Source organism: Propithecus coquereli, unplaced genomic scaffold (assembly GCF_000956105.1).
Source record: "Propithecus coquereli isolate 6110/MARCELLA unplaced genomic scaffold, Pcoq_1.0 Scaffold9, whole genome shotgun sequence".
NCBI lineage: Eukaryota > Metazoa > Chordata > Mammalia > Primates > Indriidae > Propithecus > Propithecus coquereli.
Genome location: NW_012155284.1, coordinates 10,127,406 through 10,150,825, shown reverse-complemented (window position 1 = coordinate 10,150,825; position 23,420 = coordinate 10,127,406). Strand labels below are relative to the sequence as shown.

Sequence of the window (23,420 nt, the reverse complement as noted above, 5' to 3'; positions counted from 1 at the left end):
GGTAAGTCAGGTAGATGTGAGAAGTGATAGACTCATTAATCATGAAAATGTAGTTAAATTTATTTCATCTAAAAAAAATGTTTGTTGCTGTTTACTGGCCATGCATTTGGGAGCCACAGTCAGTGTTCCATGAGCACATTTTTGAGGCCTGATATGTCTCAAATAAGAAGAACCTTCTCTTTAAAAATACTTTTTAAAACAGAATTAATACAAAATCTTTACTAGTTTTTAAAGTGGTACTTTAAAATGAGTTTAAAGCACCATTACTTTGTAGCCACATTACAAACGATGTGACTAAGTATATACAGTATAAACTGAGTTCACAAGTTCCAGGATTAAATTTTTAAAGATAAAACAGTGAATGTCCAAATTCTGTTTAACAGAATCTTCTAGCACTCTTGTGGTAGCTCCTCTTTCCTCATTTCAATAATTTGAATTTGTTTTAATTATGACAATTTCAACATTTTTCAGAATAAGATCTACCTTCATCTCTGTAACAACAAACATATGGTTTCATTTATTAATAATTTGAACTAGGAGTTGTCATATTTTTAGGTATTTTTTAAAATCATACACACAGGAAAAGTTCATCTATATAAAACTCAGCTATTCTGGAATTTCAAGGAGACAGGAGATGGCTCAGGACCAGAAACAAAATAAAAAGAGGCCTATGGTTAACTGAATAAATCTTGGAACATCCATGTACTAAAGACTCATGCACTTTATTCGAGGAGCAACTCACAATCTGTTTAGGCATATTTGACTTACTATTCGAAACTTAGGGATTAGAAACTACATAAAAAGAAGAAAATTCGAGGTATTTTTTCAGGGTCATGACATTCACAACATCAGTAAGTAAGGTCTGATAGACCATCAGCAATGAAGGAGGCAAACAAAAAAGAAATCAAGAAATAAGAAGTAAAATCCCCTATGTGAAGTAAATACATGGCAATTTATCCCAGGGACAACTTCCCAATAGGCCATCACTGTATTTCAGCCAATGCTCACAACGATGACCGAGTGATCAAAGAAAGGGAGGTTAGGTTCAGAACACTCTCTGAGGGGAGAGAAATGTTCAGTATGTTCTAGATATAAAGAATTGAAAATGTTAAAATTACAAAAAATAATAATAATAAAAGGACCAGAAAACAAGGACTTGCCAAAGAGAAAACTGAGTCATTCATTCAGCAAATCTTTATTGAATATTTATGTGTGCCAGGTAGGCAGGCCTTGGGGACACAAGGCACTGAGACAGCAGATTCTGTTCTCAAGAAACTTATGTTTTAAGTCAGAGCTTTCAAAGTGTGGTCAGGCAACCCCTGAGGGATCATGAGATCCTTCCAGGGGATTTTTGAGGTCAAAGATATTTTTTTAGTAACACCAAGACGGCATTTACACTCATGGTATAAAAGTAATGGTGGGTAAAACTGCTGGTTCCTTAGTATAAATCAAGGAAGTGGCACCAAACATACTAGTAGTTGTTGTAGAAGGAAGAGCTTTTGCAAAGGTCTGGAGAAGAGAGAGAGTATGACTCATTTATGAAAATTAAAGTTATTTGATAGAGCTAGAGAACAGTTTATGATAACTTAGGTTATACTAACTATATAATTGTTCCAATAAAATGAACATGTATGTGTAGTGAGGGTTAAAAATACAATACTGTATCAGTATACATAATACTGATCAGGAGAATAAATGCACTGGAATTGGCTGCTGGTTTACTGTATCTATTTATAAAAAGTTTAAAGGGCCACCTTTAGAAGTTGCCACAAATACATAATTAGAAGTTGTAGTCTCTATTCCATGAGATCTAAATGTAAGCCAAAATTTAGATTATCTTTAAAAGTTTTTTTTTCATATTTAAAGGAACTCTAATGAGATGTTTAAAGTCTGATTTGAATTGGAAACAATACAAGTATGAATTTAAAGCCTCATAGTCTTTATAAAGACTCTATTTTTACCCAGGTTAGTGGTAGTTATCTCATGAATTTGAGTCATGTCCAACAGTGATTTTCTCTAAAAGTAACATGGATTGCAAGAAGGACTTCTCTATGTCTTGGTGGCCTCTTTGATGTGTCTGCCATATGGCCATAGTTTCCTGATTTTACATTTCTGTTCTAAAAGTGCCTTTGTCCTATTGCACTAGGAAAATCTTTAAATCAAATTCCCCTAAAACCTCCATCTGGAGCATTGTATTGGCAGATTACAAGGGAGGCATACGCTCTGAAGACAAGGCCAGGTAACCGGTAACTGTAAGGGGAATGTCCATACTCAAAGCCCTTGGTTTGTACTATGGGTATTCCTGAGCTGGAACATGGCTTCTGAGGATAATTTTTCTCTTTTGGGTGGGAGTTCAGAAGAAGTAGAAATAAATATTTCTGGCTCAAAGGTTAGGTCTAGTATAATTGGTATCTCGGAAGATAACGCCACCCACAATCATGTTGCTGCAACCTTTGGATGAGAGGCTGCTGTTACGTATTATAGAATCAGGATTCACTGTCAGGCAGATGCAGTGGCCAAGGCCATATGGTGACATTTTACAACACTATTCTGAGGGGCTCATTTAAGTTATAAATGTTGTTTGTAAGGTACACAGAGAATATTTTGCCAAGGATCATGTCTGTTAACTTCTTTGTGAGCCTGCATGCACGTTGCTTTGCCCATACATCTTTTATATTATCTGTTGATTTTGCTGTTTGTCTATATATTTTGTGGCTTCTGAGAACTCTGAAAGACCAAAAAAAAAAAAAAAAAATACAACCATGGGTGGATAAGATTGTGACTTTTTTACAGTCTATTATGCTTTATTTTAAGGCATTAGCAAAAACAAAAGCAGGACAGCAAAAATACGTCAAAGCAAATGAAGCTAATTTGAAACTAAGATCGACTCTGGAACGGTAAACATCACCTATATTGCCCAAAAGATTTTACATCACGCTGAACATTTAAATATGCTGTATCCCCAGTAACTAGCACTGTGTCTGATACCCAGTGGGTATACGATAAATGCTAAATGAGTAAATGAATGAATGACTGAACTCTATGACACAGAAATGACAGATACCCACATTTTTCAGATGAGGAGATTGAGGCGCAATGAGGTGAGGCAGCCTGTTCAATAGCTAATAAATGGGACTGGGCTTTAAAGTTGGGCAACCTGACTATAAGCTCCCTTGATTAACCTCTGCATCATACTATAACATAATGTTAGTTATATTTTGGAGATTATTTGTATTTAGGTAGTGTGACATTTTTCCATCAAATATATTGATCAAATATTTAATAATTGTTTGTTTAGGCCAGGAAGAAATCAGATACACAAATATTGGTCTAACTTCCTCACTGTCGATAATCCCTTCCTGGGATAATCTCATTGGTGGCAGTGGGAGGTGGGGTGGATCTAGTTCTCGTAGGAGACCTGGAGGGACTGGAAGACAAGCACAGTGGCGCTCGTGTCCAAAGGACCTCAGTAGCACCCTCTTCCACTCTTCCATGCCGTGTGCCACCACGTCATGCTGCTGTCAGGATTAAAGTAAAATACCTTTCCAGATCAAATCCAAAGCCTTCTTTTACAATTACCCTTCTCTTGGGTTTGCTTTTAGTCATGATGATTAACATATTTTGAAATTTCAAATACTGAAAAGGCAGTCGATTTTTGTATTTACCACAGGAGGGCATCCGGTTTAAAAGGTTGAGAAACGACAATTTTGTCATGTTTTCTCAAGGTTGTAATACTCTCTGTTAGTGATAGTCATAACAGCCTTCCTGTGCCTGTTGTGCATTCTGGAAAATGCAAGCATGGGGACTCAGAGACACTGTTTCCAAAGCCGACTACACGCTGTGCAGGCAGTACAAGTGCTGGGTGCACAGGGACTGCCATGAGTCTGGTCATCATCCCACGTGGCGTTAGTTCTGGCAGATTTTCACAGTCTTACTGCCAGTGGAATCCTTCTCACGCCATGTCCACTGGAGTGGCCAGATTCTTGCTCCCTAGTGTGGATGAGAGACAGTGGTTCTAGGGCATGCAAGACGCCATCTCATGCCACATGGAATCTGTGCCACCTCACCGTTCTTTGAGCTGTATTCTGGCCAGCAGACTTTCCCTAATTCTCGTCTAAAGAATGTTAAGTTCTTAGCACACTCACACAAATGATAACTATGTGTGGTGATGGATGTATTGGTTAATTGGATTGTGGTAATCATTTCACAATGTGTATGTATTATAATCATCACCTCGTACACCCTGAATATATACAATCTTTATTTGTCAGTTATATCTCAGTAAACCCGGGGGTGGGGGAAGAGAAAAAAGATATTTAAAATACGCTTTCTCCACTTTTCCTGGTTTCCCGTATCTGTACTTCTTCCCCTCTGGAGAGTGAGCTCTGTGAGGGGAGGGACCAAATCGGTTTTTCTCATCATCGTACCACCGGGAATCCCGACAGTATCTGGTATATGGTAGATGCTTGCTAAAGGTGTGTCCACTGAATGAATGCACGAATGACCAAATAAATGGCTCTCTTTTTGTGCCCCAGCATCAAAATTTGGAAACTTTCTCTTCATCTGGTCATCTTTATGATTTCACTTTTTAAAAGTCCACACACTCATAGAAAGAATCCATCTCTGACGTAACTAATCCATAAGCAACTATAGAATTCTAAAAAACCAAGCTCCTTTCAGAAATGGCAAAACTGGAAATACCATCTGCTGGGAAATCAGATACTTACTGACCACGGGATTTGAGAGAAATTGCCCACAGTTTTCTAAAGGACAACTTCGATTGCATCACTATTTTAAAACCCAGTAGTTTTCAGATGCTCTTGGCCAGCTCCCGCCGATTTCAAGGGTGAACACCTATGCCCTGACTGTGCTCCATATGAGAAGCACGGAGAGGGGAAATGCCAGGGCAGGGGGCTTCTTCACAGTTCCAATCCTGCGGTTTGTTCAGCCCAATCCTGTCTTACCCCAGCCCATGATGTGGCGTAGGGGCACAGCTGTCCAGAAGGCCAGGCTGTCTCAGGCTGCCCAGAAGGAATGACACAAAGAATTATATCTCTTGAAGTGTCTAACCCACCTGTGTTAGTTTCCCATGGCTGTCATAATAAATTACCAAAAAGTCAGTGATTTAAAACAACATGAATTTGCTATTTTATAGTTCTGGATGTCAGAAGTCCTACAATCAAAGTGTCAGCAGGGTTTTGTCCCCTCTGGATTCTCCATTCCTTGGCTCATGGCCCCTTCCTGCATCTTCAAATCTCAGTCTCTCTCTCTTGCCTCTGCTTCTATCATCTCCTGTCTCCCTCTCAGAAGGACCCTTGTGATTATATTTGGCCCTTCCACATAACCCAGGATCATCCCCCCAGCTCAAAAGCCTGAATTTAATCACATCTGCAAAGCCCCTTCTACCGTGTAAAGTAACATATCCAAGGCTTCCAGGGATTAGAGCATGAACATTTTGTGGAGGACATTACTCTGCCTACCCCCCCAGCCCATCTGCTTTCCTCCTAATATCCTGAAAAAGTGGGCTTTGGGTCCTCCACCCTTCAAGACAGAGTGCACTTCATGCTGCTGGTGGCTTCTGTGCCACTTCCTGCCTCCTTTGACCTTTCCTGGTTTTCCCAGCTGGATGTAGCTGCTTCTTCCTCCACACTCCTTTGCAAAACCTCAACCTGTTCAGGGCATTCCTTTCTGCTGCCTTATACCATATTTGAATGTGCATATGTTGCTTTCCTGACTTAACTGAGCCGAGAACCCACTCTGTGCTCTCCTTGGGCCTAGAGCCACGTGTGGCAGATTGCAGGTGCTCTGCTATTGCTGTTAGCGCTCAGCAGCTACCACACGAGCCACTCCTCCCTGATTCTGGTGCTGTCCAGATGTTTCCCCGAGAGTCCCAAGAAAGCACCCCTCACCCCGACCCCAGAGCACCTCTACCAGTGGGTGATATCTTCCTTGACTGTGAGCTGGGAGGACTTCATGACTGCTGCCCATTTAGAACACATCGTCCCCAGGGGCTGCTGGTAGCCTGGGAAGACAGCCTGCGTTTACATCTGCGGTTTCCCACCTTGCTTAAGCCAGCTTGTTGTTGCTTTGCTGTTTGCTGTGGTGGTGGCTGTTGTTCTGCAGAGCCAACGGAAGAGCCCGTCTCCAAGCAGGCTTGGCTATTTCCACTGTAATTCTCTGCCCCTCAGGATGCCATCCTCTACATGTGTCGTTGTGACTCACTTGGCACTGGTCCTTAGAGAGAGCCAGAGTCTAATGAAAAGGCACTGGTTGTCAACTTCTCAGTCTCATTTTCAGCCACTTCCTGGGTAGGCTTTGCCTTAACTCAACTGGAACCTACCTCCCCAGCGGCGAAGAAACGCGGCAGTAAGGACCGTCTGATTGCCAGTCACTATGGCAAAGCTTGAGGCTGGGGCTGATGTGTATTAAAGGCCAGAGCAAATAAAAACATGAGATGAAAGTTTCTGCTCACACATTTCAAAATCAGGTGGGGAGAAAGATAAGTTACCAAGTAATTACAAAATTTGATGAAATTTTCTATCAGCAAAGTGCTGTGATATATATATATATCACAGTCTACATCTGGAAAAATCCAAAATATTAAAAGTGAAGTCCTAAAAGTACTAGAAAAAACCCTGGAGAATTTTTCTTTTATAATCTCAGAATGGTAAAGGCCTTTCTAAGTATAATACAGGACTCAGAAGCCGTAACTGAAACAATAGTTAAATTTAATTACATAAAAAATATTTTCCATGGCAAAATCCATGATATGTAAAGTCAAAAAACAAATGCCAATCTGAGAAAAAAATATTTGTAAATCATATTACAGAAAAAAGCTAATTTCTCTAACATATAAAGAATACATGCAAATCAGGCCCTGGCTCATACCTGTAATCTTAGCACTCTGGGAGACTGCGGGTGGCAGGGAGGATTGTTTGAGGCTGGGAGTTCAAGACCAGCCTGAGCAAGAGTGGGACCGACCGTCTCTATAAAAAAAAAAATAGAAGAATTAGCCAGGCATGCTGGTGTACACCTATAGCCCCAGCTACTTGGGAGGCTAAGGCAGGAGGATATTTGAACCCAGGAGTTTGAGGTTGCAGTGAGCTATGATGACACTACTGCACTCTACCCAGGGTAACAGAGCAAGACTCTGTCTCAAAAAACAAACAAACAAACAAACCAAAAAACCATGCAAATCAATAAAAAAACCACTAATCATCCAATAGAAAAATGGGCAAAGCATATAAGCAGATAGTGCACAGAAAAGGAAATGTAGATGGCCCTGAAACATAAGAAAAAATGTTTGGCCTCATTTATAAGAGAAATACAACTAAGATATAGTTTTTTAATTAAATTGTCAAAAATCAATAAGTTTGAAAATACTTACATTATGAGGAGTTAGCAGCCCACTTGTGTACTGGTAGAGCTACATATTTGTACAACCACCAATTTTCAGCATCTACCAAAATTACAAACATGCATATCCTCTGACTCAGCAATTTGCTAGGAATTTATCCTACAAACACTCTAACCTGGGACAAATGACATACAGAATTTTATTTACTGTAGCACTGTTCATATTATCAAAAGATTGGAAGTAATTATTAATAGAGGAGTGATAAAAATAGAAAAGTGATAAATTCTGATATTCACACACAATGAAAGTCTGTGAATTGGTCAAAAGCAATCATCCTTATGATGATTATGGAAATATTTCAGAGATCTATTGCAAAGTGATAAAAGCAAGGTGCAGAACAGTTTGTTCAGTGTGCTACCATTTGTGTATAAAAGAAAGGAAGAGTAACTATTAGCTACTTTCAAGAATAAGCTCAGTATATTTCTACTGGTTGTTTTTGTTCATGCTGTTCTCTTCCTCTAGATGGTCTTTTCTCCATCTCTGCCTGTTGAAAAAATTCATTCTTCAAAACCTATTTCAAATATTTCTTCCTCTATGAACCTTTTTAATAGTCTCCTGAATTAAGTATTCTCTCAGTTGAACGAATCTGTAAAATTATTGGGAGAATAGTTTCAAGGTTTAGGGTGAGAGATCCTTTAGTATATCCTTAGATCCTAGGTATGACAGCCCTCAATAATTTGTAAAGGAAGAAGATTGGCTTAACCTTATAAGAAATTTAATATTCTATATGGTCAAAGACATCATAAATGGACCTAAACACAAAACTTATAACACTGAGAGGAAATATTTGCAACATATATTGATGACAAAGGCTTATTATCCAGATTATATAAAGAGCCTCTACAAACCAATAAAGAGAAAACCAACAGTCCCATAGAAAAAAAAGGCACATTTTAAGAACGAATGTAGCAGTTAAAAAAAAAGAAAAGCAATTTTAAAAGTGTTCAATTTTAAACAATAAATGTTAATATTTCTTTCCCTTTGATGAGTAAGAACTAAAAAGATTTATGCTATGATGTGAGAAAAGAGGCAATGATAAGGTGGAAGTATAAATTGGTAAATTGTCTTAAGAGCATAATTTTGCAGGAGTCATCAAAAGTTAAAATTATGTATCACCTTCAACCCATCTTTTTGACTTCTAGGCATCTGTGCTCAGAGAAGCATATAAGCACATAGAAGCATTTATAAGCATGGTGTTTGCAACATTATTTATAACAGCAGGAAACAAAGAGCTCCTAAAGGACCACCAAGAGGAGGAGTGAATGAACTATGGGCTCCCATGTAACAGTTTAAAAAAAGAGGTAGTTTTTTACATATTTGAAAAGAGCTCCAAAGAGAAAATGCTATTTGATGAACATTATGTAAAATATTATTTCATTTGTGGGTGAAAATCTATATGTATACAGTCAGCCCTCCATGTCTGTGGGTTATGCATCCATGGATTCAACCAACTGCAGATTGAAAATATTCAGGAAAAAAAATGGATGGTTACATCTGTATTGACCATGTACATACTTTTTTCTTTTCATCATTCCCTGAACAATACAGTATAACAACAATTTACAGAGCATTTACATTGTATTAGGTATTATAAGTAATCTAGAGATGATTTAAAGTATATGAGAGGATGTGCGTAGGTTATATGCAAATACTACATCATTTTGTGTAAGGGACATGCATTTTTGTATTCACTGGAGGTTGTGGAACCAATCCCCTACAGATACCAAGGAATGACTGTATATATATATATATTTATATATATGCATGTGTATATATACATATATGTTTATACACAGAATATGTATACATATATGTATGTACATGCATACACACATATATATATACGGTGTGTACATATATATATGGGGAGAGAGAGTAGTTTGGCTGAATAACAGTGGTTTCTTCTAGGAAGGGGAGAACAATTAGGGGTAGGGAAGGAGGAGCTTTTATTTCGTGCTCTATACATTTACAGGGTTTTGTTTTGTTTGTGGTTGAAGGGCAGTGACAGGAAGGACCCAGGGGACACATTTAGGAAAAGCAACTTGATCTCAGTGAATTGGCCTCCCAGTGTGATATTTGTCCACTATTCCACCCAAAGAAAACAAGAGGTACTTTCTAAGTGAAGAATGATTACATAGAAATAGGTATGAGATATTTTCCTCTGGCTGTGAAGGTCACTACTGAATTTTCAGTAACATTCCTCTTATAACTAACCTAAATAGCCACTGTGAGAGTTAAACCCACTTATTTTATGGGCATAGAGAATGGGTGCAACCATAGAGAACAGAGCACAGAGGTTATACTTTTAAAATCTTCTCTAATACCTCATACCTTGTAAATCTATTCCCTAAGTTTTCTCTTGTTTCTTTCCTCAGGCTCTCTGCTGATTTTTCGACAGCTAGCTTAAAATTTGGAAAGAAAGGACTGATCCATACTGAGTAAACAAAGACTGTTTCTTGACCCTTAAGTGACATATTGCCTTAAGTTACATTCTAGAGTCACTTTAATTTTAACTAACAACACAATATTGGAGACTCATTGGATGTGAGATTTACTCTGACTCATCAGTTCTTCCCGTTTATTCTTCTCCCCAATCAACACTTTGCTGTGCCTCGTTTCCTTTGCTTGAAGCACAGAGCATAGAGGAAGAGCATCATATAGGGGAGGTCATGGACTCTGAAATCTGACATACCTGAGTCTTTTCACAAGTTTTCAACTTACTATTTCTGTGATTTGGAGCAAATTGTCTAACTTTCCTGCATGTCAGTTTTTTATCTGTCAAATAGCAATAATAACACATGACCAAAAAAGAAATCACAATGAAATTAGAAAATATTATGAAGCAGATAATAGTGAAAATACAACCCATCAAAATGTGTAGGGTGCAGCTAAAGCAGGACTTAGAAATGTTTAGCCTTAAATGCATACATCAGAAAAGAAGGAAAACTGAAAGTTAATTTAGCTTCTTGAGGGGCTGAAATAAAAAGTAAAATAAAACCCAAAGAAATTAGAAGGAGTAAAACAGTATAGATAAAAAACCAGATCCCATGAAAACATGTATACATGTACATACAATAAAAATCTATCAGTTAGGCCAAACGTAGTTTTTTTGTAAAGATTAACAAAATTGATAAACCCCTAGCAAGACTGATCAAGAAAAAAAAGACATAAAATACAAATTATCAAGATCATAAATAAAAGAGACATCAATACAGACTTTAAGTGGTCAAAATTATAAAAACAATACCAATTTCTTAGGAATTTTGTGGCAAGTCAAAACACTTAGCACAGTAACATGGCTCGTGGAAGCCATTCATTTAGATATTGAATGTGATTTTACTGAGCACATGCCTCATATGGGACACCAGGAATACTAAGGTGAGCTGGTGTGTGTATGGGGGGGAGAGAGACGTGGTCCTTGCTCCTATAAAGTGTGAAGTTCAGTGGCGAGGATAGGCACAAATTTTTAAAATTGTATATATAAATGCAAAATTACAACAATGAAAAGTGCTACAAATAAGAAGTGGGGCATGAAGCTAAAAATGCATATAAAAAGCTTAACTGACCTAGTAGAAAGGTCAAAGAGAGCTTCTCTAAGGAAGTGGTAGCTGAGATGCCATCTATGAGGAGACATTAACTAGGTGAAGTTAAGTAGTCAGTGTTTGCAATGGTTTGAATGTGCCCCCCCAAGATTCATGGATTGGAAACTTAATCCCCAATGCAACAGTACCATAGGTGGGACCCAATAAGATGTGATTAGATCATGAGGGCTCTGCTTTCATGGATGCACTAATGTCGCTATCTCAGGGGTGGGTTAGTTATCAAGAGTATGGCTTTGTTATAAAAGTGAGCTCAGCCCTCTTTTGCTCTCTTGCTTTCTCCCTCTCTTGTACTTCCACCTTCTGCCAAGAGATGATGCAGCAAGAAGGCCTTTGCCAGATGTGAGCCCTTCCACCTTGGATTTCCCAGACTCCAGAACTGTAAGAAATTAATTTTTTTTAATAAGTTACCCAGTCTGTGGTATTTTGTTGTAGCAACACAAAACAGACATGGCAGCGCTCCTGGCAGGGAGAATAGCAAGGGAAAGGCCCTGCATTAGGGGGAAGGATGGCCTGACACAAGGTCATTGTGGCTGAAGCTGGAAAGTAAGGGCATGTGAGGGTGGGAGTAGATGAAGCTGGGGAGATAAACAGGGGCCAGACTTTGCCAGACCTTGCAGGTCATGCTGAGAAGTTTGGTCGTTATCCTAAAACCATTGGGAAATCATTTAAGGGTTTTAAATTGGGTAACATGACCAGATCAGAAAAGATCATTCTCCATGTGGTGGGAAGCATGTATCGGATGAGAGTCAGAGTCATATTGTTGGAAAAAGCGGTGCAATTTTATCTGAAACTACTGTGACTGTAATTTGTATATATTGTGGGAGAAGGAAAGTGAGAAATTATCTGCTCTTCTAATTGTCACTCTTGGTGTTTTTGAGAACTGGAAATCTGGGCATAGGACAAAGGAAATACAGATGTAAGATAAAAGTTTAAGCAAAATTCCTGTAGTAATGATTCTGAATTGGCAGTATCATTATGAACTCATGATGTATTTCATCTTAAAAAAATTATTAATATTTCATATTTCTGTCCACTGAAAATATCTAGAAACAATGACAAAGACGGTAGCAACTCCTAGTATCCAGGGGTCTCTAAATACCATTACCCACTTAAAGAAATTTGGGTTCCTTACAGAAATGCTAATTCCAGGTTCTAAGGCTACAAGGTGAGCTGGGAACATCTTAGCACACCACTGGCCAAAGATGGAAAAATTAAAGCACCAATATTAATAATATTGTAACTGTAAATTATATTCTTAATGATACAAAAAACATTAGTTGCCTTTGGAGGATGCTATGGAATGAATTTATTATTTCGAAAATTAGTAAATAAGGAGAATCATGTGTTTATTCGTCTTTCCCTGTACAAACTGTACCTCAGGCTAACCAATTGACAGGGTGATGTTTCTCTTAGCAGAAGTCTTCCAGCTGTCAAATGAATAAAGAATAACAAAATGATAGTATTACCATTTTCTAATTCTTAATGAAATATGGATCTAGGTAATGATCATTAATAGCTGCTAAAATCACAGAACAAGAGTCAGCCAGTTTTGATGTGCCTCCTGATGGAAGAACACAACATCACCTTTTGCAAGGAAATATACTTGCAAAAAATATCCCTTCATCTGGTCACACTTTTAGATCTAACTATCAGTATACAGAAAATTCAGGAGATAGAAGGACACGTTGAATAACACAATAGGGGATGCAATCAGAAAAATTCAGGCTTGTGAAGCTCTACAGATGTTCCCACTATTCAATAAAAAATTACAAGAAAAAAAAGAGTAGGATTACATAGATTAAAGGAGATGTAAGATTGATCAATCCATTGAAATACATGGACTTTATTTCGATCTCAATTTAAATAAGCAAACTATAAAAATCATTTGTTTGGGGATTATGGATACATGGATGTTTCTTAAACTATTCTCTCTACTGTTATATTTGTTTGAAATTTTCCATAGTAAAATTTTAAATAACAACAAAAACAACAACTCACTTCTATTGAGTGTTTATTATATACAAGATACTGTTTTAAGCACTTTACATATTTAAACTGTCCTCCTGTCCATAGAGCAGGTACTCATCTCCACTATACAAACAAGGAAACCGAAGCACAGTGTGGTTAAGCACCTTGCTCAAGGTCACACAGGTAATACATTATGGTATTAGGATTCAAAACCAGGTAGTCTTATTCCAGAACCCATTTTCTAACCTGTATGCTAGTACCTCTAATGATGATGGTAGCTTGGAATAGGGTGGTGATAATGGAGAGAAGTGGATGGATTGAAGAGATACTTAGAAGGCAAAATTGACCAGACTCCATGCTGGATTGCACATGAGGCTAAGGGTCAGGGAAGGGTTCAACATGCCTGTGAGGTTTTGGCTGGCATCATAGATGGTGATGCTGCTCATTGAAATAGGAAAGGTGAGAGAGGATGAGGTTTGGAGGGAAAAGATGATTTGGTTTTGGAGCACGTCAAGTTTGAGATGCCTTTGGGACATCCAGGTGACATCAGTTGGGCACCTGGCAATATTGGCACTCTTTCTTATATGTTAGTTTTTCCATTCCTCCTCCTCAGAACTGTATTTTTTTTCTTGGAATGAGGAGTGGGGACTACTTTCCTAATTTTGAAATGTGTCTTAATGTTCTGTTCTTGTTTCAGAGGTGTTAGTAGAGGTGTCACTCGCACATTTTGTGAGGATGCTTTTACTCTATTGTTGGGGGAATTGGGAGAAAACACATCAATCAACCATGCCTTGATTGCTTGTTATGTTCCAACCACTGTGTTAGGTGCTGACACGTTATATCCTTCACTCCTCTCTTACACAGTTACTCAAACAACGATGATGATGCTATTCTTCCCATTAAATGAAGAGAATGAAAATCAAAAAGAGTACGTCACTTGCCCAAAGTTACAGAGCTGTAAATCAGCAGTCTGCATCCCTAGTCTGTGTTCTCCTATCGTGCCTCTGTTTTTCAAAGAGTGGGTCATGACTTAGGTGGTCATGGCATTTAATTGTACAGACTCACACAGTAAGAAAGTTCTTCTGTTGTAATTTTCATCCAACCTTCTCTTATAACATGGAGAACAACTCAGTTAGGTGCTAGTATGTCTTTAACACCTCTCTTACACTTGGCTAATCTGTTTTTAACCAAGAGAGGGGAGCCATAGGTTCAGAGTCTTAAGCAAATAATAATAGCAATATGTAGTAGGAATTAAATCACATCTTATTTTCATTGTATATATGTTTAGGGACACCTTCTATTTGTAAATGATATTAGTGTTTCCATTGATATAGCAATATAGAATTTCATTTAAAAATAAATTTAAGTAAAAGAAAAAAATTGGGTAAAAGAATAACTATTACATACATAAAAGAGGTTGAAAGAAATGGAAAAAATTTACTAGATGAGGCTGGAATCCAATGGCTGACCTTTGGAAAACAGTGCTCTTCACCTTATCTCTCCCCACCCCACCCGTATTATGGGCGTTGGTGCTGGCCTTAACTCTCTAACAGCAATTGAATATGTATCTTGGCTATGTATGTATGTATCTCACCGAAACACCTAGTCTCTGTTTACTGGTGAATGCAGTTCTGTAGCGAGTTTGTCACAGACCCCAAATACTGCAAGTCAGTATCTTTATTCCCCATAGGTCAGACTGACATGCAGGAAGGGCCCCACAGCCTTTGGCTGCCCACCATGTCTCCTGTGCCAGGGTTTCAGGAAAGAGATAAGAACAAAGAATACATAACCCATAAGTCAGGGCAGTTAACACCTAAGACACCGAGCTCTTTTGGAAATCTTATTAGTATATCCGGGTGATTTTTTTCCCCACTAATATGTATTCTGGCATTCAAGCTATATTGACTACTCTAACTTCCATCCATTCCACTTCACTAAAACTCTAATGCCCCAGTCCTAATGGTACCATGTTTGCATTTTGTTCCTTCTTCACTCTCCTTCCCTTTTCTGGGACGTAAGTTGTATTCTGTATGTTTGTGAGAAATGACTGTAAATGGGCTGCCTCTAAAAAACATTTTTATGAGTTCTTCTAAACATAAACAAAGGCAATAAAAATCAATGCTACATATATTTTAAAAGACATCGTTTTAACAGGAAATAATTTTGCTTGTGTTCCCCGAGGAACTGAAAAGTACATTATAGTCACTGTGATCCTGCTGGGTAGAGACAGCATCTTCTCTTTATTCTCATGTTATGATACTATCCGTTCAGCATATCATTAAGAAAAGAAATCTGTATCTACGATAATGCATCTGTATTCCTCTCATTTCCCGTGCGCACCACAAATCCAGTACCTTTTCACAATTGGCCCTTGCAGAGTACAGTCCAAAGCGTGAACAATAAATAGTAGGCTTAAGTTTTGCATTTTTGACATATTCTTTAAGTGAAGGTGGTAAATATTGCTATTGCTAAATATCGGTGAACATGTCTTTCTAAAGCCACAAGGTCAAAGAAAATACAGGTTCTGTTTTCCTGGGCGGGGTACCCACAGTACCAGTCCTCCCGCTGAAGCTATCCCAGCTCCTGAGAATCCGGCTTCATTATAGATGGGACAGAAGGCCCAGGCCTGACTAGTGCACCTCGGACAAGGGAAGGCCCCCCCAATCTGAAAATGGAAACTCATCCCATTCTCTTGCGCAGGCAGGGTGAGGGTTTGGAGGGGGTGGTGGGTGTGTGGGGAGGAGGATGGGGGGTCGTGTGGAAGTGTCTTCCCCCTTCACGGCTGCAGCAGGAGCCCATTGGGTCCCCCAGCCCCTTGGCTCGCGGCTCTGCTCGGACCATTGTCCGCACACCTCGTCCCTCCAGCTTCCGGGCCGCGGGCGAGATGATTTGCTGCAGATGACATCAGCCCTGGGCCAACGGCTGGAAGAGCGGAGGCAGCCACCGCGTGAGGATGTGCCGGGTGGTCCTTTCCTCCTCCTCTTCCTCCTCCTCCCGGGCTCCCTGCCTAGTCTCCGTATAAAAGCGGCACCGCCTCCCCGCCCTCTCTCACTCCCCGCTCCTCTCCGCCGCGCACTCTCGGCTGCGCACCGAGAGGGCGGAGGGGAGGCGGCGCGCGGCGCCAGAAGGAGGGGGGACGCAGAGGGCGGAGCAGAGACAGCACCTTCGGAGATAATCCTTTCTCCTGCCGCAGAGGAGAGGAGCGGCTGGAGCGAGACACTTCGCCGAGGCATAGCTGGCCGGCAGGATGGCGACCGTGGTGGTGGAAGCCACCGAGCCGGAGCCGTCCGGCAGCATCGCCAACCCGGCGGCATCCACCTCGCCCAGCCTGTCGCACCGCTTCCTCGACAGCAAGTTCTACTTGCTGGTGGTCGTCGGCGAGATCGTGACCGAGGAGCACCTGCGGCGCGCCATCGGCAATATTGAGCTTGGTAAGCGGCCTCGCGCCCCAGGGACGCGCGCGGGGAGACGCGCAAACACGACCCCACCCAGGGCGCGACAGCCACTGTTCTCCTCCTTCGCGCCCCGCACCCACGCCTCTCCCGGCCACCTCCCGCACTTGGTCCAGACTCTTTTCTGGGGTAATTTCGGAGAATAATCTTAATTATTAGATTTGAGACCCAGAGGGAGAGTCTCCAATAACCTTGAGGGATCTGTCACCAAGCTGAGTCCGCAGCCACTGCCAAGTTAGCCACCGCCTCTCCCGCTAAGTGAGTTGCAGGTGTCAGAGGAGCAGAGGCCATAATAAAGCCGCAACCGCAGGAGGCAAAAGGGTGGCGGAGACTTGATGCAACCACTCCTTTCAGCTCCCCCCACCCTTGCCTCAGCAAAAGGCTGGGAACCGCCTTACCCGCGGACCTGGGGCTAAAACACCATGTGCGAGGGCCCGCTTGGGAATAATCCTCACCACGGTCACCTCAGTCCCCGAGAAATGCCTTTTCTGGCTAAACACCTCCCGATCCTTTCTTTCCTCAGAATGACTAGGCTAGTCCTAGGGCCACGCCCGCTCCCCCCACCCCCCGGGATGCTGGGATGCAGAACCGCCTGCGCTTCGTTCCCAGACAGAGCCCGCCTCGCCACCGCCCCTGGGGCCTTAGCTGCAGCTCTCAGAAAGGACAATGGGACCCCAAGTTGCGGCGGGGTGGGGCTGCTTCTTTTAAAAGTCTCAGGCTTGGGAGTGATAACTTGAAGGGGGGGGTCGGCGGGTAGGGCCAGCTCCTCGCCTGCTGCGCGCTCCAGTAGCGCGCTCTGCGGAGGCCGAATAGCGGTTCACTGGGAACCCTGGGCGGGGCCGTGAGGGTCCGGCGGGCGCAGCCTCGGGCGCGCAAACCGGCCCGCCCTCCAGCTCCACCCGGGCTGTCGCAGTGTCCCCAGCCGCCAGCCGCACCTGCCCCCACCCCCCACACTGCGGCGCCCCCATCGGGCTCTGCCGGCGGGGCGTGCGCTCCGCTGGGCCTCGGGGTGGCGGGGCTGCGAGCCCCCACCTCTCTTTCTGCCCGGCTTTGTTGTGCGGGGAGCCCCCGGGTGGGTAGCTCGGGTCTCTGCCTTTCCCTTTACCCGAGGCGTCCCGGCCCTCCCTCGCCCCTGACAGAGGTCGCCGAGTCCCTCCGCAGCCCCAGCCCCGCTCTATTCTCTTGGGTGGTGCTGAAGCGTTTCTCCCGGAGACACCGGTTGGTGGGCGTGGTGCAGTCCGCACTGCGGTCTCTACGGCAGCCCGAGGCGGACAAAGGGCGTTCACGCAGCCCTGGTTGCCCGCTCCCCCCTCCCCAATAAAAGACGAAAGAAAAGCCACGTTTTATATGAAAAAAAATAAACGCTTGTCATCTGCCTCTGCATTTGGAAACAGCCACTTGTCCCCAGAACAAAAGGCTGCAGGGTGGGGACTGGAGTTGCAGACCTGGTTCTTTTGTTTAACTTTAAAGCACAGATTTTCCCTTTCAGCTTAAAAAAAAAAAGTGAGCAGAAAGCAGTCATGGTATTTTATTCGAAAACATTCAAGAATAAGAGAGATTTCAATAGTGAAATGTCTTATTTGAGCATCTCAATAGCCCTTCATTTTCAAACTATAGGCCTTTGATCTGATCTGTTCTAATTTGGTTTACTTGCACATTTTTCTCCTTGAAAAATTTTACACGCACTGACTTTGGGTGTGGCTGTTGGAGGAATCAATGACTTTGGATTTTTTTTAAAAAATCATTTGTCAGTAGCATTGCCCAGAAATAAGAATATATTAGGAGATGTTTTCTATCTACAAATTTCTCATAACCCCCCTGAGGTGCTGCTAGGAGAGAAGACAATCATCACCCCCATTTTAGAGATGGGGGCCCAGAGAGGCAGGAAAGGTAAGGGGATCGGCTCAAGGTCACACTAGGCATACGTGACAGAAGTGCTAGTACTGCAGCGTCACTCGTTTTCTGACCCTGTCATGATGGTGTAGAGCAGGCTGACATCCTAAGATCAGAGGGAGATTTCAATACATCAGTTTTCAGAGGTTGCCTTTGTACAGTCATCCACTTGTGGGCAGCGCCCCATGCAGGGAGATGGTTCAGCAGTCACCTTCGGACCATAATTATCTTCCTGCTTTGTTACTCAGCTGATCATCCTTTCAGTGCCCCATTCCTCAGGGGGTTTATTCAAGCTGTGTCTGTTTACAGAGAAAATAGATGCATGCAAGTTCTGCGGTGAAGTGCTCCCTGTCTTTACTCTTTTTTACACTATTAGCACTTAGTGATAAAATCAGATTTGTTTTCCTGACTCTTTTTAATTTTTAAAAATTCTGTTGATTATATAGAGAGGAAAGGGCACAAATCATAGATGAGTAGCTCAATGAATTTTCACAAAATGAACGCACCTGTGTTACCTAGATCAAGAAACAGATATTACTGGAATCCCAGAAGGCCTCTGTGTTCCCTTTGCAATACTCACCATACCTTTCTGATTTTTAATTCCCTAATTTGGTCAGGTTTTTGCATGCAACTCTGAAATGGCTGTATTGATCCTGTTAAGAATCAACCAAGTGAGTGAGCAGGGCCATTTCCTTATACACTGGAACAGATGCTGCTTTTCCTCTGGAGATGGCTCTCCTGGATCCTGGGGTGTCGGATGCAGCTCAAGCTGCAGGATTTTCCAGTGCTTAAGTGAAAATACTGCTCCCTTGGCTTTTCAAACAGTCTGAGATGACTTAGCAACAGGGCAGGCTGGCCCTGTTTCCCTGAGCATGACGCGCTGCTGCTTCAGCCATCAGGTCCCCCAGCTGAGCCTCCTCCAGAGATCACTCTGATGCCACTGCTGTTGTTGCTGGTGCCTGTGGGCTGGGTTGTGTGAAGTAAGATGGAGCTGCTGTGGGGGCCCAGCTCTTGATTGTGTGCTGCAGGCTGGGAAAGCAGTTCCTCATCTGTTATTCTTTCTTCCTATTTCTCCTCCCATCTTAACTGAGGCTCTGTGGGTTTGGAGACTCTGGCTACTTGGATTCTTGCCATCTGTTTACTGAGGGCTCTCTGGGAAGCCAAGAAAATAATCTATAAATCTGTAGAGGGGTAGTGGTGATACAGTAAATCAGCAGGGCTGAGACATCCCAGTGTGGATGCTTAGTAAACACTTCTTGAAACCAAGGAAAAGAGATGATCACTCTTGTTTTCTCAACTATATTCAAAAAGCATCATGTAGGGTTTGGACATTTCTTCTTCAGAGTTTGAAACAATAGTATTTCCTGGGACTGGTCTGGCTTTATGTATTTAGTTATGTAGGACTTCATGCCAGACCACTGTCACTACCACCAGCTACTGCTCCTTGGCACCTCCTTTCCCCCTCCCTAATTAGCCTTCAACTTGGACTTAGCCAGTCATCCTCATTTTCAGTGGAGCCCTCACACCTCGGTTTTCTTTTAATACATAGACTACATACATCCATGCCTTCAAACTGAATTCTAGAACTTTGCGAAAGGAGTTTTCATTGTTTCATTTTATTTTATTTAAAGGAACTGAAACATATAAGGAATACTAAGTGTCTGTTTGCTGTTTTTGATTACTGTTAAAGAGTGTAACTTTTCCTTTAGTGAGCAGTGGGAATCAGTAAGATTTCTCATGAAAAGATAGATGTGTGTAACATCTACTGGCCTGGATTTTTAGATGTAAGTTTAGCTGATTACATTATAATGTCCTGATGTCACTTTTTTGAATGTGGTCAGTCTAAGATGGCAAGAGAATGAAGAACCCAGGAAAAGCTTTGGGGTTTACTTTTCATTTGCTTTTCACAGGGGAAGAAAAAAACAGCAAAAACCAAACTGCAAACCATATGTGGTAGTTGAATGAAATGTTAGAGAGTGTTAAATTTATTATATCGTCTTTATACTTTTCAAAGTCAAGAGGCAGATGGATTTCTGCTTGCATTGCTTAATTGGTATTCTCTACCAAGGGCTCTGTGATCCATGCTGAAACACAAGACAGTCCCAAAACTTAAGGTCATTAAATTGATGATTCATTGTTAACCTTCTCCAAGGGCTTACTTTTTTAAATGTTCTAACTTTTTAGACCAATAAATAAATTATTATAAATCACTTCTTGTTTGCTTCTATTGTAAGATGTTACCTCTGACCTAAGTTATTTATTATCAATGCATTGAAACTCTGAACTCTGTATGTAAGATACTGTCTGCATTACAAATAACATATAGATATATGTTATGAACATCAAGTTGCTGGCTTTAAATAAAAACAAGGAAAAAAAGCAAATTGAAGATTAGGTTAAGGGAAAAGTAGGAAATCTTTTTTCTGAGCAATAAAGCCTTTATTTTAATTGTTTCTTTATGATTCTAATCTGATTCTAGATCACTTTTTAGCATAGTTTTACAAATGATTATTTAGCTTATGATTATAGGCTAATCATTTAGGTATTTGTAAGAAATACTCAAAAACCCATTTCTCAGAGGGAGCATAGAGGGAAGCCCATAGAGGGAAATCAATTTGTCAAAGGCCCAAATAATTTTATCACATAGAACCCATGTGCCATCAACATGTGGATACATGGTCATTTCATTCTGCTTTCTTCAATTTATTGTCTCTTTTAGTGATATAGATTTTAGCCTTTAAATGGGAGGTGCTTTTTTTTGTCTTTTTTTTTGATATACGGTCTCACTCTGTCACTCTAGGCTGGAGTGCAGTGGCATGATCGTCGCTCACTGTAACTTCCAACTCCTGGGCTCAAGTGATCCTCCTGCCACATCCTCCTGAGTAGTTAGGACTATAGGAGGATGCCATTGCGCCTGGCTGATTTTTCAAATTTTATTTTGTAGAGACAGGGTTTGGGCTATGTTGCCCAGGCTGGTTGTGAACTCCTGGCCTCAAGTGATCCTTCTGCTTTGGCCTCCCAAAGTGCTGGGATTACAGGCATGAGCCACTGCGTCTGGTTTGGAGGTGCTTTTTTTGTTGTTGGTTTACTTAAACAGTGCTGCAGAATGCTTGCATGATTGATAAACTTGGAACAATCTAGCCTGTATACACCAAGGGTACCTGGCTCTTCCTCATTTTTCACCCTGGTTTATTCTGTGATGCCCCTCCCCATCCCCCACAACCTTTTTTTTCTTCCTTTTTTCATCTGTAAATGTCATATGCACATTGGCCTTCCCTTTGTGCCCCGCAACCACCTGGGGTCAGAGAACTGAAAAGGAAAGATCCTTTGTTACCCCCTGGTCACCAACAATAGGCGGAGTAACAGCGCTCATTTTCAGGACTGGGCAGTAGCCACAGATCAAGCCTGGATTGTCCTCAGGGATAAAAGATGCCTTTTGGGCCCAAACATTTGAAAAGTGGAGGTTCACTGCCTTCAACTGCCTGGAGTTATTTGGCCCCCACCTGGGTAAGCCCATAAAGGGCACAGTCTTCTTAGAGAGCTGGAGCAGCAAAGCCTCAGGAAAGAGCTTGACTTTGGGATGTCTTGGGCAGGGGGGATAATCAGAAAAAGGGTCAGGAATTTATTATGGCTTCTCTGTTCCCATCAGAGACCAAGATGACCTGCTCTGAAAGCTTCTTCAGAACCTCTTGGATTCAGATAGGGTAGAAGGTGGGAAGAGCCAAAGAAATATTTTGCTAGCCAGTGAACATGAGCAGGCCCACTGTTGGCTCCCTGTTAGGCACAAAGTAGAAATGCATAATCCTACTAAATGCAGTACGAACCTTCATTGAGAAATGCTCTTTCTCTTTACTAATATTATCCAGTGGAAGGTATTATACAAAGTAATTTACAAAGTATTTTACTTCTAAAATTAGGATAGAAAGTGGCTAGGTTCCAAAATTTTCTTTTCCAACTAAAATAGATAGTAAGTCCATTGTAACCTTTATTTTATAAGTGTTAGTAGCAATTGTGCATTGTGAAGAAATAATTGCTCTCTTGAAAAAAGAACCCTAAATTTTTAGTTTCATTGGGAATATAAAAATGAGAAATACTCTTTTTATCAGCTGTTTGCTAGTGTAATTTAAAAATTGCTAAGTGGATTCCTCATTGTTTACTACATTTTCTATTGCTAAATTATAAATATAAAATATACATAAAAATGAAATATATATGTAAATATAAAGCAAACATTTAATTGCTTGTGTCATGACAGGTTAATTGAAGCCCAGGGAAAAATCACAAATAACAATGTAAGAGCAAGTCTAGGCTAACCCCAGATGAAGTCATTCAAATAATGTAGCAATTTAGACATTACTTAGAACAAAGACAGAAAAATTGTATGAATTTAATTTAAATGCATATGTCTCATTATTAACTTATTGACCCTGCTTGACAGCTAGAAGACAAAGTGGAGCTCAGGCCTGGAACACGGCAAATTCAGCCAACAATACCAATTAAGCAGCTCAGACAGGAACTCAATGGTTTTTGCACTAGCCTAGTATGTAGCGTATATGTTGAAGTGAAATATTCTAATGAATTCAGACCTCTCAACCTGTCAAGCTCTCTGTGAAACAAAAAGAACCTATTTATCATTTCTGCACTAAAAAGATCCTGCAAAATCTCAACCTGCCTTTCTGGTTAAAATTTAAATACTCCATTAGCACCAATGCAAACTGAGGCCATTAATGTTTCCAGAGAGACTTGTAAAATTCTCCCTTATAATTTAGCCTCTCTTTAGGAATGTTAACTCTTCCACACCTGAATTCTTCCCATCTTATGAGAAATTTCTGCCTCTCTTCAGTGGACATACATCTATTTGAAAATATTCCTCATGGTAGAAAATGTCTCTGGTGTATAATCTAAAGATATTTTAGGTGTGCAGCAAACTGAGTTTTCAGAATCTTTTTTTGTAATTATATATCTACATATATAATTTTATATATGTGCACATACACACATACACACATGATTTATATATATATAATTCTATCCTGCAAAGGATATATGTATGCACACATATAGTCTACCTTGATTCTTTGCAGGTTA

The 23,420-nt window shown here is 41.0% G+C and overlaps 1 protein-coding gene across 2 annotated transcripts in view; it reads left to right on the top strand.

Moving 5' to 3' along the window:
* Positions 1 to 15,992: 15,992 nt before the first annotated feature.
* Positions 15,993 to 23,420, top strand: part of MAP1B (microtubule-associated protein 1B) — a 100,850-nt gene continuing 93,422 nt past the window's right edge. The window contains exon 1 of one of the 2 annotated variants that reach the window (XM_012664584.1): positions 15,993 to 16,418. In XM_012664584.1, the coding sequence (XP_012520038.1) occupies positions 16,235 to 16,418 (184 nt within the window). In that variant the 5' untranslated portion in view covers positions 15,993 to 16,234. The remainder of the gene's footprint in view (positions 16,419 to 23,420) is intronic. The other variant, XM_012664583.1, reaches the window with a different exon arrangement.